The following is an 18,354-nucleotide window of genomic DNA, read 5'->3' on the forward strand; positions in this document are numbered from 1 at the left end:
TACAGAAAACCACCACCAAATTGCTATTCCAAATTATGATTTTTTTTTTAACGCTAAAAATTATGAACGCATTACCAAACTATTTATCAAAGCACTTGAAAATGCATATGAAAACCCCAAAATGAACAAAAGAAAATGACCCAAAAAAAAAAGAAGAAAGAAGAGGTGTTCTACTTCCTGTTTCCAACTACTATTCTATTAATTGACTAATTCTACCTGACATTATTCAGTTTCCAATTCAACTTTGACTTTTCGTTAATGAATTTCAATTCAGTGTGAAAATTTCTTACGAGACACCGGCTGCTGTTTGAAAATTAGGCCTTTTGACCTCAAAAGTCAACCTCAACATGGTTAAGAAATTTGATTAAGTTATATATATATATATATTAGGGAAGGGGCGGGACTTAGAAAGCGGGGAGAGAATAAGAGAATTTGAACTCAAAACATCTGATTTCAGAAATTTCAACTTTAATCACTAGTTAAATCTTTATCGGCTATTGAAATTGCTGTTGTCGTGCTAGAAAGGTACTATAGTCGCACATTCAAATTTCACAATTGCTATCATCATTGAGGAATAGTAATGAGTTTGATCGAAAAATCCATAAAGTGTTTGGTAACTTTACGGTAATTGATTTTATTAGTAAACAAAATAATGCATAAGTAAATTGGCAGTAAATAAAAAAAAAAAGTGAATTGGTAATTAATTATGAAACTCATAGAAGGGATCTATGACACCTATTAACTGATTTCGATTGATTTTAACCAAACATCACAAAAATTGTATATGGGTATGATTGAAATAGAACACATTTCTTGGCTTGAAAATCTCCTCAACATCACAAAAATTGTACGTGGGTATGATTGAAATAGAACACATTTCTTGTTTTAACCTCACTTACTAAGTATTTCCTTAATTTAGAAATAGAAAAGTGGTTGGCACAGCAGTAGGTTGGAAAATAAACGTCCTGGATATTCTAATTCATGTAATTAGGCACGTTGGGGCATTTTATTCCGAAAGATTGCTCATTGCATCTCAATTGGATAATTAGCTCCACTAGAAAAAAAGAGATGAGTACGTTATTATCCATGTTGACCTTCGTGTGAAGAGATATTGTCAACGATTTGGCCGACAACCACCAAGTCGTTTTTGGTGGATCACACGAATTAATTAGCTAAGTCATGCACTAAAAGGTGTTTATGGTTTAACAGTATGGCTTTTATGAACAGAAAAATGATTTTAATGTGCAAACTAACCATCTTTTGAGTACAGATGATAATGGGGTAAGGTAGTCATGGACGGTAAAACAGAGAAAAATGAAGGGTAAGGATGAGGACGGATCGATATTTTTTTCTATATCTATGTAACATTAAATGAATGATATGATGTTTGCTTGTAGTAAAATAATATAATCTTTCTTGTTGATTTATTGTGGTTAAATGATAACTTTGTTATGTTAGTTTATTTTTGAAAAAATGTTCAAAATGTCTTTCACATTTTATAAAATAATTTTTTTCGTCTCTCACTTTTAAAATTTTAATTTTACGTCCTTTTACAAATTCACGTTGATCAAATTTGGTCCCTACCTAGGTTTCCAACTAGTTTTTTGTCGGAATTTATCACGTACCTTGCAGGTGATCATTTTATAGGAGTAAAATTGCTAAATCACAATTTACATAATCCATCTATAGTCCCTTGCATTTCACAAAATGAATTATTTCGTCCCTTACATTTCATAAAATAAATTTTTTCGTCCCTCACATTTCACAAAATGAATTTTCTCATCTCTCATTGACCAAGTGTACGAATAGTTTTTTTTTTTTAAATTCATGTATATATTTTTTTGATTTTACCTAAATAGTACGAATAGCATGTAATATATCTCTATTTGATTTCACCTAAATAAACTAATTGTAGTTGTACATATACTATTCAATAGATATATACATAAGTTTAAATCTAACAATTTTGTTTTAAACCCATATGTATATATTTGATTTCACCATGTGAATCTATTCAAATTTGTAGCCTTTTCTATTTTGGTAATAGTTCATTTATTGAGTTGTGTAATAAGATCATCTAATTAACCGGTGTTAATTCAAATTCTATAGTTATGCTAACAAATTGCAGTTTAAATCTGAAAATTTTACTCGTTACCTTTAAGACCAACAGTTGAATTTCTTGCCTTATAATTATCTTAATATTTGAAAGTGTCAATTACTTACTTCTTTTTGTCATACTTTTCCTTTATTTACTTTTTCTGTCCAAATTTAATTTGATATAAATACTTGATAATGTTTAGAATTAAATGTCTTTTTTGTTTTCAATTTTTGAGTAAAAGGAATGAACATGAGTGAAAAACTAACAAATTTTTTAAACCTCTATATATATCTATTTTAATTTCACCTGAACAGGTGAAATAAAATAGAGATATACTACATGCTATTCGTATTGTTCAAGTGAAATTAAATAGATATATACATTAGTTTAAAAAAAAGTTATTCGTACACATGATCAATGAGGGATGAAAAAATTTATTTTATAAAATATGATGGATGAAAAAATTTATTTTGTAAAATGTGAAAGATGAAACAATTCATTTTGTGAAATGCGATGGATCAAAAAATTCATTTTATAAAATGCAAGGGACTATGGATCGGATTATGTAACTTTTGATTTGACAATTTTGCCTTTAAAAAATGATCACGTATAAGGCATGTGGTGGATTCCGACAAAAAACTAGTCGAAAACTTAAATAAGAACCAAATTTGACCAATGTAAATTTGTAAGAGACGTAAAAGTACACTTTTAAAAGTGAAGAACTAAAAAAGTCATTTTGCAAAATGTGAAGGACATTTTGAACGATTTTCCCTTTATTTTTTTGACATACAGCATGTTGTTTATATACAAAAACAATGACAATTACATTAGATTTTTTATAAAATCAAATATAGAGAAACAAATTCACAAGATTAAAATGATTTTAGAATTTTATTTCAAAAATTCAAAAAATATTAAGATATCCATTATAACTATCGTGTGTGTGTGTGTGTATATATATATATATATATATATATATATATATATATAATCAAATAAATAGGAAAGCGAGGCAAGATTGAGACACTTATCGGAGTAGTGGGGTGGGGCTAGAGATGGCCACGATTCATATTTGAATTGGAATTAATCGAAACTAGTCCGGCAGTTTGTTCATTTGGAATCGGAACCATAATCATAACCAAAGGATCAGATTCAAGTTCACTAAAATTTTGAATTGGAACCAGAATCGGCGATTTAGAACCCTTTTAAATCGTCCAAAAAATATTTGCTACCTAAATTTATTTGGCTAGTTTAGAGTTCAATATTTATAAGCAGCACCTAATACTAGTAATTCGAATTCTAACCCAACAACTAGGGATGGCAACGGGGCGGGGTTGGGGCGGGGGACCCCTCCCCCATCCCCCGCCCTGCTGCCTACAAACTCCCCCACCCCCGCCCCCGCCCGCCCCCCCCCCTGCCGCTTCCCCTGCGGGGGCACCCGCAGGGTTAATAAAATTTTTTCCGCTGGGTTAATAAAATTTTATTATAGTTAAATTTTAATAAATAATCAAGTACTAAAATATCAACATATCATCAAGTTATTATTCATTTTAATTTTACAATTGAAACTCATAAAAACAATTAAACAAAAGTTATTTGAATACAATCCAACATGATGAAATAAATACAACTAAAATAGTTAAGTTTTCACTTTTGGTACAAATACAATCACTAATTCATTATTGTGTTTGTGCTTTTTTTTTTGAGAAAAAAGTGTTATTCTATTAAGTGTAATTAGAAATTTAGTATAAATGTATTAGTAAATTTAGTATAACTAATTAATAAATTCTATTAGTAGACATGTCTAATTATTCGTATAATTGATAATATCAATTATATTACATACACTAATATACATTATATAATACATCTAACTAATAATATCGTTATCATAAGTTTATAACTAATTAAATTACATATTATATATAATTATATATATAATTTTTTTTTGTGGGTGGCGGGGCGGGGGATGGGGTGGGGGTATACTCCCCTGCCCCCCGCCCCGAGAGCCCCCCGTCCCATTGCCATCCCTACCAACAACTCATTGTCCTATTTTTTTAGTAAGTCCATGCCACATGATTAGTCTAAGTCTAAGACCAATCTAATCTAATCAAGAATGAGATATTTTTCATAAAATTTGCATCATTTTTTTCTTTTTCCTTGCATATGATAATATAATAAATTTCTTATATATATTTTACATTCATTGTCATATTTTCATAGAATCAATTTTATAAAAATAAGTATTTAAGAATAAATAAAAAAACTAAAATTGTAATCTAAAGAAACCGAAATCAGAACCGAAATAAAATCGTTCAAGAATCGTAACCACAACTGTCTTTTAAGGGTTAGTCCAAGTTTCATTTTAAGAAGAAATGGAATTATCGGTCTTTAAACTAAAATCGATGATTCTGAAACTCGTTATGTGGGGGATGGAAGTAGTGGGGACAATTTTTTGAAGAAATGGAAAAGCCTCCCAATCCAAGCTCACCCGCTTGCCATTCATATTTTTAAGCAACATATCAAAAAGGAAATGACAAACATTCCACACATTAATCAAACTACAATAACTTGTTTGGATTGGCATGATTTCAGATAAAATAATTTGCTTCACAAATTCCAATCATCTTTTTATCTCACATACATCATATCACAAAAAATGCTACAGTAATTATCTCAAATAAATCATCCAAATAAACTCCTATCCAAATTTAAACTTCCGAATAGCCAAACATCAATCAAACCTCATCAACTGTTTCATACTATACCATCAAAAGAATGAAGTCCTGTACTTTGCCACATCAGTCAAACTATTTCAAGCCCCATCAACCATTTCATGCTATTGAAACTTCTTAATAGCCAAACATCAATCACATCCATAATGAAGTCACGCACTCTACCATAATGGATCCAAATCATCAATTAAAAAATCATAAAAATGGCGCCAATCAACTACTCCCTGTTCATCCGCCTTGCCGGCTCATTTTAGTCGAATCTAAATAAATAGCTCGCACGCCCTTTTGGATTTACGTGCCGCTTACGTTAGCCACTCGCCTTCCTTCTCCCTACACCAAAAACGTCGCAGCTTTAATAACAGCGACCCTTATCCCTTCCCATACTTCCGTCTCTATCTTCTTGCTTGCTTCAGAAAATTTCCTTTGAAAAGAAAGAAAAAAAACTTGCTCCAGAAAAAGAAAAAAATAAAAATAAAAAACTATTTTATTGGTCGTCACCTTTGGAAAGCGTGCCCGATTTGGCCACCAAATAATAACAGAAAAAATATATATATTATTTTGATTGCCTAAAACGACGTAACAGAGAATATATTGAGATAGTTCAAGAATTCGAAAAGTTTTATCTCTTTCTTTTATTTTAGCTCGGTGAAATTTTTTTTTTAGTTGTAGAAAAATGAGTTTGGAGGAATCATCGTCGACGGCCGAGCGGCGGCTGAGAGCGATTCAAGGACATCTAATTTCAGCCGCCGACGGTTTGAACTTGCGGCAGATCCACAAGAATGAGACCGCTGGTGAATTCGTTCATGGTAATCTATTTTTCGATTTATTCTGTTATTTTTTCTTTGTTGTTCATTGTAAAAAAAATTTAAATTTGTTTATTTACGCAGTAGAAGTTTGCTTGTTGGTTAGTAGTGGTGGTGGTGGTTGTAGTTGAAGTTTCTAATGCGTCCGGCAATGCATTAATGTCGAAATTGTTTAACGGTAATGATTTTGGTTTTCGTTCTTCTTGTTTGAATTGGCTATCGGTATTGATATAGTGTCGTCTGAAGATTGTCTGAATTTATTGTTAAACCAGGTGACAAACTGTTTAACTTATTGTTTAAGATGATTTAATTGAGGATGAATTTATCTATTTTGGGCAATGAGAATTAAAGATATCAAATTTCTGTTTTTCTGCTTTTCTTTTGAAATCAAAGTTTGAACTTTGATGCAATTGTTACGTTGTAATGAAAAGCAAAAGGGTCTCTAAAGAAGTTATTTGGAGCCTCCAGACCGAACTTGGAAGGTAGGGAAATTTTTTGTTCTTGTATGCTTGACTTTGTTCTTTAGAAAGAAGTTTTTGGTATTGGTTTGGATAATAATTTCTTTGTTTGAAAAAGGAAAGGAACACCAATAACTGTATTGTCATTTAATTTGCTGCAGTAAATAATGATAGATTCAGAGTATGGTCAGAACACCTACAAAATGTTATATGGCTAAGTCATGAATTTTTAAACTCAATACGACAAAAATGCTTTGGTTGAGGACTAAAATAAAAGATCTTTGGGGCTATTGCAGCTATTTTTCGCTTTTTGTGAGTGTCCGTTATGCTTAGTTTTCAATGATTCATATCATATTAATTTACACTTGAAAGATGGTTTGAAAACTTGATCAGGTCAGGGATATAGTGTAGTTCTACCTGAAAAATTGCAGTCAGGCAAATGGAATGTATACAGGTCAGGTTTCTTGCATATGAATTTTTGAAATGCTCCCTGTCATTTTCGTTCAGTTCACTAAGTTATTGATCATCACAGATCTGCATGCTCGCCTCTGAAGCTTGTTACTAGGTTCCCTGATCATCCTGAAATTGGCACATTACATGACAACTTTGTGTAAGATCATTTTATACTTCTCTTGCAGTTTAGTAATATGCTTCTTCAAGTTTGATGTCTTTCATGATTTTCTGGTTTTGACTTTTGCTTGCTCAGGTGTCTTGCCAAAATTTATCCTTAACCAAGTTTGTCTTAATTGGTTCTCTTCATTTTGTGTGCTCAGATATGCCGTTGAATCGTTCCAAGATTACAAGTACTTGGGTACTCGAATTCGTGCAGATGGAACCATTGGAGAGTAAGTTAGCTTGGGAATAACATTTTTGAACATATCAGTATAGATACTTGATAAGACTCCTGAGAGTAATTTGAATTGACCTGTTGCATTGAAGGTACAAATGGATGACATATGGTGAAGCTGCCACTGCTCGATCGGCAATAGGTTCTGGGCTTTGCAATCATGGAATACAATCAGTAAGTTAAACATTTTCTTAAACTTCTGTAATGTTGATGGACCCGTACCAGAATTTAATCTTGATCTTTGTCTTTACAATGGTTCCCAGTTTTTTTGCCTATTTGTTGTGGCCATGTTTGCATGCCACATTTAGCTACACATAGATTTTGTTTATTTTGGTTATTTGATGTTATATATAAATCAAGATTACTTTTGGAATTGTTTCGTGAATTTATAAAGTAATCATTGCTTATTGGTTTTTCATGAACAGGGATCCTGTATTGGACTTTACTTCATAAATAGACCAGAATGGCTTATTGTGGATCATGCTTGCTCAGCATATTCGTATATCTCAGTTCCTTTATATGACACTCTCGGTGTGTAGTTGTCCATCCTTATAACTCTTTTTGGTCTGATGAAGGCTGTTGAACTTGCAAAACTTTTTCCCTTTCTTCAGGTCCAGATGCTGTTAAGTACATTGTGAATCATGCTTATGTACAGGCCATTTTTTGTGTGCCAAGCACTCTGAACACAGTGAGTTTATAATTCTTTTCTTATTGTTTTAAAAAATGCATATTTAGCTCTTATAGGTTACCTGTTTATTCTGTTGTTAAAATCATTCAGTGACAAATACATCATGGGGCCATAGTCTACGAGTATTATCCATCGTACTCGTTATGTAGTGCAGCACAGAAAGGGTTGCATCCATTTATTGACTTCACTTAGTTGGATTCATGAAACTGCATGAGTTTTTAATGGGAAGGGTAGCCAACATGTATGCAGTAATAGGTGTCCTGAAATGAGGAACTGTTAGGTCATGACCTTTGTGGGTGTTATTTCGAATTATATTATTCTTAATTGCACATTCTGCACTTACTAGTAAACTTATAGATGTAAATCCAAGTCTCAGTTTCTGGACAGAAATGAGTTTCAGATTCTGATCTCTTCGACAATTTATCCCAGATTGAATTAGGAGATAAGCTTTGCAAGTATGATGCATTTATGATCTGCAACTCCCTTTAAACAGATAGCTGTTCTAGGCTTCTAGTGTAATTAACTTATATCTTGTTTATTGAACCCAGTCGCCTTTTTCCTTCTACTTTTGTGTCAATGTTGAATCCCACTAAGACTTGAAATTGGCCTTGTATTTATTTTCCATCTGTTTCAAATGTGAAATCCAGTTTAAAACTTAATATATATATTTTGACGAGCATGTCCAAATATTTGATATACATCTGATGCTTCTTTTTGAATGCTGGCAGTTGTTGAGCTTCTTATCTGAGATTTCATCTGTACGTTTAATAGTGGTATGTACTTCTACATCTTCTTGTCAAATATATGATTATCTTTTCTAGCAGACCAAACTTTGTTGTTTTCATTTTTTTTAATACTATATTCCATGATATACAGGTCGTAGGAGGGGTAGATGAGCATCTCCCATCTCTTCCTTCAACATCTGGAGTTAAAGTTATTTCGTATTTAAAACTACTTGATCAGGTAGTTGAAAATTGTTGTCAGTGGTGGTCTGTATCAACATTTTTTATATTCTTTTGCTATGTTGTTTGGCTGCATGACTTTGTTTTGAGGAATAATGAGGCTTGGACGCTCTTTGCTTCTTGAATTTTATTAGTAATAATGGTGACACTTATTCAAATACTGAAGGGGAAAAACAAATTATATAGCTCTCTTTTGTCATGTCTACTGAATGGTGATACGTTTTTTTTAATAAACTTAACTCACAAAAGAATAAGTGAATTACACAATCAAGTTCGACTCTGACCTTTGCTTCATCAGTTCCCACTTCATTGTAAAGCAAGATTCTGTATATCAAGCTCTTATTTTTGGTTCAAAGTACAGAAATTGTGATACATAAGAAGTTGACAATTTATATTTGGTGTCTTATGGAGAATTGAAAAAGGTGAAAGTTTAAAGAAATTTAAAAATTTGAGGCTGTCAAAATCTTACACTAATTTTTGTTGCTATTGATCTGGGTTTTAGTTAGTGGAAATTTATCTTTGCTTCAACTATCGTCTTTACAGTGCGTATGTCTTGTTCCCTCTGATATTCCCTTTGATCTCCCAATAGATTAAGGTGCATCTTTTTACAAATAAAATTTACCACTATGATAATCACAGATCATTTTTTTCCATGAATCTTGACTTTGTGGAATGGAATTGAAACGTTGCAGAAAGAATTAGGAGACACTACAATTATTCTTTACCTACCTTTCTTGCAAATGTGTTGAAAATAGAAAGAATACAGGCACCTGCAGTAGCCCATTGCCTTACTTCTTATTATTATTTTTTTTGTAAATGTGTTGAAAATAGAGAAAGTACAGGAAACTGCTGTAGCGCGTCGCCTTACCCTTTTTTATTTTTTCCCTTCTGTTTATTGATGTAAAACTGAAATCCCCTTTCTCCTATTTTATAAACACTGGAAAAGACTTGAAGTTTTTCTCTTTTGGACGAATTTATTGTTGATAAGTTTGGACTTTCTTTTCCAGGGTCGTGGAAATATTCAGCCATTTTGCCCTCCCAAGCCTGATGAAACTGCAACTATATGTTATACAAGTGGCACTACTGGGACACCAAAGGTTGATTCTGTTTCTATAGTATTTTCTTCTGTGAGAATCTCAGTGTGATTGATATTGTGCAAATTTAATGTGTTTTTTTTGTCTTTGTCACCCATGGAAAAGGGTGTGGTCTTGTCACATGCCAGTTTGATTGCAAGTGTTGCAGGCGTGAGTCTTAACGTCAAGTTTCATCCCTCTGACATGTGAGTTTTGTGCTTGGTTTATGATTTATACCCCTTATGTATGTTTCTACCAACAAATTGTTGCTTGTTCATTTCTGCAGTTATATTTCTTACCTTCCTCTGGCACACATCTATGAGCGAGCCAACCAAGTTATGTCAATTTATTTTGGTGCCGCTATTGGTTTCTATCAGGGGGTATGCCTGCATTATTTCCTTGTTCAGTTATAGACATTTGATATGGTTGACAGTTTCATTCAATGTAATATGTATGTATTTTCTTTTAAATTTTGACAAGCATTCTGACATCTAAGTGAAAAATGCCTACGTGGGAAGTTATAAGTTTTACCATAATCCGTGACCTTGAAGGAGCAAAAGAAAAAAGAAAGAGTATTAAATGAGAAAGAAATCAACAACCACAGGCAACTCTTCAGTTCTTGCATCCAAAACCATTTTGAGATCACCTGTAGTCCTTTTGGGTTAATTTTACTTGTTTTACGGTCTTTTCTTTCTTTTTAAATTCCTTACAGGTGATCTTGTCTACCCATGGACTCATTAAGTACCGACCTTGCCCACCTATTGTTTCTTATACAGTGGCATTTTCATCCGAAATTAGATCTCAGATTTTGTGCTAAAAATATCGGGAGTAAAAATTTCTGTTCAGGTCAATGATCTACTTGCAACTTGAAAGAAAACAGGAACTGATATTTTACATGATTTAAAAACCATAAAAACACAAACATTACAAATTCACATGGGCAAAAGGATTATGACTACTCATTTAAGAGTAGCGATAGCAAATTTCACTATTTTCTACTGCTTTGGTCATGTTCTTGTGAATTGCTTTTTTCTTCATGATCTCCCCAATTTTTTTTAATATGTTTCATTTAAAAATTGTATTCATGTATAGATATCTCATCAACATGCAGGACAACTTGAAGTTGATGGATGATTTGGCAGTTTTAAGACCAACTATATTTTGCAGTGTCCCTCGTCTGTACAACAGAATATATGCAGGGTATGTTTGGGCAAAGCTCTAATACATACATTGTGTCACTTTGTACCTTGATCTCTCAAATTTCCACTCAATTTGCCTATTGTAGGATTACGAACGCTGTAAAAAATTCTGGGGCCCTGAAGGAGAGATTATTTAATGCCGCTTACCACTCCAAGAAGCAGGCAATCATGAACGGTGTGTCCTGCAGCACTTCGAATTAAACTCCCTGAATTTGTTCTTTGTGCTTTTCAAACCCAGGCAGGAGTAATAGGTCACATGCATGTGGTGTTCACATGCTACATAATAATTTTCACGCATGGATGCTTATTGAATAGAAGATTAATGAGAATACCATAAGTGGTGTCTTAAATATGTGTTAATGTCTCTGCCTCGTTATTCTTGCTCTGCACTCATTTGTACTTTATTTAATGTTTCAGGTAGAAAGCCATCACCCATGTGGGATAGGTTGGTTTTCAATAAAATTAAGGAAAAACTTGGAGGTCGAGTCCGCTTCATGTGTTCAGGAGCTTCACCTTTGTCACCTGATATCTTGGAGTTTCTGAGGGTGTAAGTTGTACATATTACTTTGTAAGGAATATCACCATGACACATGTACGAGGGATCAACAAACAAATATAATTTATTACATGCATGTTGCAGATGTTTCAGCTGTCGAGTTATGGAAGGATATGGAATGACTGAGACATCCTGTGTCATAAGCTCTATGGATGAAGGTGACGTCTCAGTTGGTCATGTTGGTTCTCCAAATCCTGCTTGTGGTAAGTTTTCAAGTAATGAAAGCCAAAAAAACAAAAAAACTGTAATGCCTGCTGGTTTAAAATAAACCTGTGTTATAATTACATGTTGAAGTGTTTACCACAAACTTTGACTCTGTGAGGTAAACTGAAAAAGTTTTGTTGAAGCTACTATTTAAATTCTAGATTTTGGATTGTTAAATTACAAGTACCTGTAACAGCATGGTGCTGTCACAATGGTGGTGACCTTTGGAGAATAGTCCTGATATTCAAGCTTCAAGAGTTATCTTTGATTATTCCCGAGTCATGAATGGGGTTGGGTTTGTTCATATCTATTTCTGACATGTAAATGGTCATGTTTACTTATTCCTTAGTCATGAATCTTTAATCTTTTCATTACTTAAAAACTTTTCTTTCTTGCATGCTAATGGTCATTTTTTGCCCTTTTATAAATTGCATTTAGAAATAAAGCTTGTGGATGTTCCTGAAATGAATTATACTTCTGAGGATCAGCCTCATCCACGTGGAGAGATCTGTGTAAGGGGTCCCATTATCTTCCAAGGCTATTACAAAGATGAAATTCAAACGTATGCATCTTTTATGCAATACCTTGTGATTAATTTTAAGTTTTTCAATTAGCATAATCTTGACCTGATTCGTTGAATAGGAGGGAAGTCATGGATGATGAGGGGTGGTTGCATACTGGAGATATTGGGTTGTGGCTACCTGGAGGGCGCCTTAAGATAATTGATAGGTAATATGTCTTCTAAATTTTAAGATACTGGTTTTGAAATTGGTCCATGCATCATGGTCATCAATGAAGTGTGCTTAAATTCATGGGATAATTTCAGAAACCTCCACTGAGGTTTCTAACAATTTCATTGAGCTCCCTTGAGGTTTTTAATATTACACTTACCTCCCCTGATGATAAACAATGACTATGATAACCTTCATAATTTTTCCAAAGACAAGCCATTGATAAAAAAGATAACAAAAAAAAGGAAAACAATTCTTCTTGACTAGGCCACACATTGCGACGAAATTGTTTCACCCATGGCCATTAAATCGTTACATTCTATCATTCAATAAGGGAAGAATCTTGGCTGTTTGAGTGGGGAAAAGGTAAGGATTGTGAGTTTTATGACTGATGGTTTGGTAGGCAATATATGGAAGAAACCTATAGAGAGGTAAAAATTATAAAGGTAAGAATTATGATGGTGGATTTTGGCATCTAAAATAAAGAGTTTGTTCGGAAAAAGAAGAAGTGATAAGAGTTTGAAATTTTGGATGGATATAGAAAACCATGGGAAGGAAAACTCAGGACATTGGCTAAGTAATAAAACTCATAATTTTGTGGTATACAAGTGTAATCTTGATTTTTAAAATTTTTTAATGATTATTCATATTTTGAAAATTAGATGAGGGCAATTTTGGGCATTCATATACTTTTTTGGTCTTATATCATCAAGGTGAAACCCAAACCTATGTTCTAGGGGAGGTATGTGTAATTTTCAAAACGTGAGGGAAGCTGTCTAAAATTGTCAGAAACCTCAGGGGAGGTTTCTGAAATTATTCCTAAATTTATTATTTTTCAAAGATATCAAAGAATGTTTACAGTTGTGCTAATTTTTTCTGTGGACCCCGGATTGGCTGAAGAATAGCCAGATTTCTTCTAAATGGATTTTTAGTTTTGGAAGTACACAATATTCTCCATACTTTGTCAAATTCAACCTTTTACATGTTAATGAGAATAAGATTGATCATTGATTATTAATTTGGTTCTGAAAACAGGAAAAAAAACATATTTAAGTTGGCACAGGGTGAGTATATAGCTCCTGAGAAGATTGAGAATGTCTATGCCAAGTGCAAATTTGTTGCTCAGTGCTTCATATATGGTAAGGAGATGATTATTGGTGTGTAAATCTATTCAATATATTTTTGGTAAGCCTATGTTAATGTCTGCAGGTGATAGCTTCAATTCCTCATTAGTGGCTGTAGTATCTGTAGATCCGGATGTGTTGAAAGAATGGGCCACTTCAGAAGGTATCAAGGTAATTGACCTCTTGATTTTGTGTAAGAGATAATGAATAGAACTCTGCAATTGATGTCATTTAGAGTGGTGTGCATTTCTGTTGGCTATCAAATGGATAAAGTGGTTGTATGTGCTTATTGGACGTAGCAAGTCCTTAGCTCATGGGATCCTTGTCTACCATTTCTAATTTCAACCAAATAACTGTTGGAAGACATGTTAAAGTTTGTATCAATTTGATGGCTTGTTCCTTGTCTATAGAACATCTTAAGTTTGCTTATATCCTGGACCGTGGAATTCATCTGTTCATTTAGCCTGGAAGTTCGCCTAGATGAATACGAGGCATGTAATTGCTTCCTGTAATAAGAACCTGCTGGTACTTCGTGCTATTCCAGGGGCAAATTCATTGACTTTACCTATGGTATTTAAGAATGGAATTTAGACTCGACTTAAAGCCCTTCATTGCTTTTGATGTTTCTTAAAGTTGTAAATTGCCAATTGTGGTAATGATTAACCAAAGTTGACAATGTATTAGCTTCTCTTAGAAAAGCTGTTCTGAAGTGAATGACATATTTAAGGTGCTAACTTGCCTGATTATTTTAAAACAGCTTACAACCAGACAACCTTTGAAAGAGAGTGATCAGCTTGGTAATTAATTTTTTTTTTAAGATGATTGATTTTTGAGATGACCTTTTATTTTTTGTCTTTTTTCCTTCACTAGATTGAATATCAAATATTACTTGGATCTTTTACAAGTTGATTTGTAAACCATTTTGATCTTTCATGCAGAAGCTGACTATGTTTAGCAATTATTACTTTTTAATTGCTTTCTTAGAAAAGCTGTTCTGAAGTGAATGACATATTTAAGGTGCTAACTTGCCTGATTATTTTAAAAGAGCTTACAACCAGACAACCTTTGAAAGAGCGTGATCAGCATGGTAATTAATTTTTTTTTTTTAGATGATTGATTTTTCAGATGACCTTTTATTTTTTGTCTTTTTTCCTTCACTAGATTGAATATCAAATATTACTTGGATCTTTTACAAGTTGATTGTGTAAACCATTTTGATCTTTCACGCAGAAGCTGACTATGTTTAGCAATTATTACTTTTTAATTGCTTTCCAGACCCATGAGCTGCCTGAGCAGACTGATTAGAGATTTCAAGTGGGAAGTTTGATTGGGGTAGTTTATCTGTTAAATGATCATGTGGATGTCAAGAAGAGCCACACTGACGAGAAACTTGCTATTTTCTGTCCCAACTAACTAAGTAGATTTAGCAACAGGCACCTGCAGCCTTTTGATTTCTGATTTCTATTCTATTTAGAACATAGTGACCTATTAAAACTGAGGGCAGAGAATGGTAGATATTGTGCTCTTATCATTGGTGGTTCTCCTGTGTTTGCTTAAGTGGCAAAGGAGCACATTGAAGAGGCTTGATAACGGAGTCGTACTTCTTGGGTCTAAGTCACTCGGCTGAATCACCTCTTAGTTTATTTACGAAGTTGGGGGCAGTGCGATACATTCTATTGCTTACCAGAAAAAGTTGAGGACAAGAATTTTCTTGGTGACCAGGCCTGGTGTAGTTCTTGTAAATCATTCACAACTGTGTGATACTCTGCAATATAATGGCTTTTCAATATCCATTGAGATTTTGATTGTTTGCATCCAATCTGAAATTGTGTCTTTCAGTTTGAAGATTTGGCAGAGCTATGTAATGATCCAAGAGCAAGGGCTGCTGTTCTAGCTGATATGGATGCTGTAGGAAGAGAAGCTCAGGTAGTAACTTTAAATAAGGAAGTTTTTCTGTCGACTTTCATCTAAGATTTGGTGTTACAGATTTGATTGCTAACCCGTCAATAAATGCTTACCTCTTATATTGAACAGTTGAGGGGTTTCGAATTTGCAAAAGCAGTCACTTTATTTCCTGAGCCTTTTACTTTGGAGAATGGCCTTCTCACCCCGACGTTTAAGGTAACTGTCCCTTAGCTTCTCACTTCGTTAGGACTCGTAAAACTTAAAACCAGTGAGATTGTTATTTCATAGACATCGACGGTGCCTGCTATGTACCATGCTTCTATCGTCGGTTACACATGAAGATGAGCATTATTACCTTTACTGATTCGTTATTCTGCATGTCAGGTAAAGAGGGCCCAAGCAAAGGAGTATTTTGCAAAGGCAATATCTGATATGTATGCATCGCTTTCTACCTCTGATCCCACTCCACAAAGTGCTTTATGAACATATATTAAAGCATAAAGAGGCTTTGCTTTGCTGTATACTAACACTTTTCTTTTCTCCTTCAAATCAATAAGCCAGATGATGTCAATTGTTGTTGTAATTTAAGCTGGCAGAGCAATTTTATGAGCTCTCTTGCAATTTTTTGTATAATGGGGGACCTAGGCCATAATTCATCTCGGTTCCCTATCGTAGTTAGCTGCTGTAGAACGAATATTTTTCCATAACTGATAGTACTGCTGTAACCACGCATCCCATCTTTTAGCATTGACGGGCACAACTATAATGGTGACAGATATTTGGTTTGTTAAGCTACAAATTTATAATTGCCAAATGAAAGAAATAATTTATGTGAACATACGTAGTTTTCGCTTTTCTTCTTCTGGCTGTTTGAACTGTTACAATTTTGACTTGACACAGTTTTGCGCCATGTTTCTGAACTTCATAGTAAACACGTAGACAGCAGGCCTCAAACCTCTTGGGAGAGAATGCTAATCAATTTGATTGATTGGATTGTTGTCAGATGAAAAAGGAAAAAAGTAGCGGTATAGCGGAAAACGAAAGAGATTTTTTTTTTTCCTTTTCTTTTGAAGCTTTGAACATCTTTATACTTCCTTTTAAGGCAATATGTAGGGATGGCAACGCGGGCACCCGTCCCGCGGGGTAGAATGGGGTGGGGACGGGGGCAAAATATTTCCCCCCGCCTTAAAATGGGGCGGGGGATTGCCCCATCCCCCACCTCGTCCCCCGCAAAAAAAAAAAAAAATTTATATATATATATATATATACACACACACACACATAAAACAACCCTAAATTTCCTAAAATTGCTCCTTCACATTATCTGCCGACTGTCGCACGGTTTGGACCTTCCACCCTCTTTGTTCTGCGTTCTTCTTCATGCTTTGCTTTCATCCGCTCTTGAATCCTTTCTAGGTTTGCTCCCTTATCATTCTTATCTTGATAGATTAATGAAGCACGCGTGGTGAATAAATGATTGCATCTGTGTCAATCCCTTTGCCGTGGTGCTTAAAGCTTAAGATTCCATTTTTGTCAAATTTTGTCAATTCCTTTAGATGTCTCTTTCCTTTGCCGTGGGCCGTGGCACTTAAAACTTACTTTTGTTTTTCTAATACTTCACGTTTAGGTTGCTGGAGATTAAGAACTACAAATTGTAGTTTTGCGATTTGATTTTTCAGCTGATTTCCATCGTCTCACAAAATCATCCCGTTGTTTCTGGTCTTTTCTTTTGACTTGGGTTGGTTCATTTTGGGCTTTTGTTTTACGGGTAGATTGAGAACTCTAGCTGATGGAGTTTGATTTATTGTGCTATTTGCTTTTTTTTTGTGGTCAGTCCATTTATTGTGCTATTTGCTTTTTTGTCTTTGTAGATTTCTTATCACAATGAACCAGTCCGAAAATGTAATTACATCTGAACAGGGGGATAATTCATCAACTCCACAATCAATGAATGTTGAATCAATTTACTTGACAGATGCAGTAGAAGAAGATGAATATGAAATTGAAGGAGGAAAAGGAAAATTAAATCGAAAGTTTGGGCACATTTTGATAGAGAGAAAGGTGAAGATGGCATTTTTTATGGTGTGTGCAAGTATTGTAAAAAGAAATACAAGATAGGTAGCACTCATGGAACCAGTACATTGCATGATCATTACAGAAGATGTGCTAAAAGGCCTAAACAAGATATTAGGCAAATGTTACTTCGAAGTGGTAGTAAAAAGAATGATGGCAAACAAGAATTACACAATTATGTGTTCGATCAACAACAATCACGCCATGAATGTCAGGGTTGCTTTATCAATTGAGTTATCACATCTCGAGGTTGATGAAGAGCAAATGTTCTGAAGTTGTTGAGTTATCTCAATGAAGAGAAAAGTTAAATTTATTGTTAAGTGTTTTTAGTTTGTTGAATTCTAAGTTGTTAAATCTTTTTAGATAGCCATGGATATAACTTATTATGGACGGGTCATCTTTAGCTAATTAGTTCAGGAGACCTATGAATGCTATTACTTAATGGGAAAAGCTCTATGTTGCTGTAAAACTATGCTGAGGCTTTGGATATGAATCTCTGACATCTTATGTACTAATACTCATTTTACGGCAATTAAATGGTTTAAAATTTTACTATTATATATAAAAAAAGAGTTAATCTGACATGGAAACGAGGACCGTGGAGGAGACGGGGCGAGGGCGAGGCGGGGGATGAGGGTAACTCCCCCTTCCCCCGCCCCATTGCCATCCCCAGGGTGTGACCATAACTAGAGCTGCAAACGAATCGAGCGGCTCGCGAGCGCGAGCGGCTCGAGTCAAGCTCGAGTCGAGCTCGATATTAATTGAGCTCGAGCTCAGAATATTAAGCTCGTTAGCTCGCGAGTTGAGTATATAAATATATATATATATATATTTTTTTTTTTATTTTTATTTAATAATAAAATTACGCATATTATATATATTTTTTTATTTTTTATTT

General features: G+C 34.0%; 1 protein-coding gene across 1 annotated transcript; it reads left to right on the forward strand.

The window, feature by feature from the left end:
- Positions 1–5,207: 5,207 nt before the first annotated feature.
- LOC113756753 (long chain acyl-CoA synthetase 6, peroxisomal-like) lies at positions 5,208–16,221 on the forward strand. The gene is made up of 23 exons (XM_027300292.1): positions 5,208–5,639; positions 6,488–6,548; positions 6,627–6,704; positions 6,868–6,939; positions 7,034–7,115; positions 7,367–7,472; positions 7,553–7,629; positions 8,358–8,402; positions 8,506–8,592; positions 9,599–9,688; positions 9,791–9,870; positions 9,951–10,044; positions 10,776–10,864; positions 10,950–11,038; positions 11,281–11,410; positions 11,504–11,622; positions 12,062–12,185; positions 12,266–12,352; positions 13,390–13,493; positions 13,564–13,649; positions 15,318–15,404; positions 15,513–15,599; positions 15,768–16,221. Exons 1-23 carry the CDS (start codon positions 5,507–5,509, stop codon positions 15,864–15,866), a joined length of 2,106 nt encoding a protein of 701 aa, XP_027156093.1. The 5' UTR covers positions 5,208–5,506; the 3' UTR covers positions 15,867–16,221.
- The last annotated feature ends 2,133 nt before the right edge of the window (positions 16,222–18,354 follow it).

Source organism: Coffea eugenioides, unplaced genomic scaffold (genome assembly GCF_003713205.1).
Source record: "Coffea eugenioides isolate CCC68of unplaced genomic scaffold, Ceug_1.0 ScVebR1_2468;HRSCAF=3498, whole genome shotgun sequence".
Classification (NCBI taxonomy): domain Eukaryota; kingdom Viridiplantae; phylum Streptophyta; class Magnoliopsida; order Gentianales; family Rubiaceae; genus Coffea; species Coffea eugenioides.

Coding starts and splice junctions, on each gene's coding strand:
- LOC113756753 (XM_027300292.1), top strand. CDS start 5,507: ATGAGTTTGGAGGAATCATCGTCGACGGCCGAGCGGCGGCTGAGAGCG. Junction 6,549..6,626: donor GGCAAATGGAATGTATACAG/GTCAGGTTTCTT, acceptor TGATCATCACAG/ATCTGCATGCTCGCCTCTGA. Junction 9,871..9,950: donor AAGTTTCATCCCTCTGACAT/GTGAGTTTTGTG, acceptor TCATTTCTGCAG/TTATATTTCTTACCTTCCTC.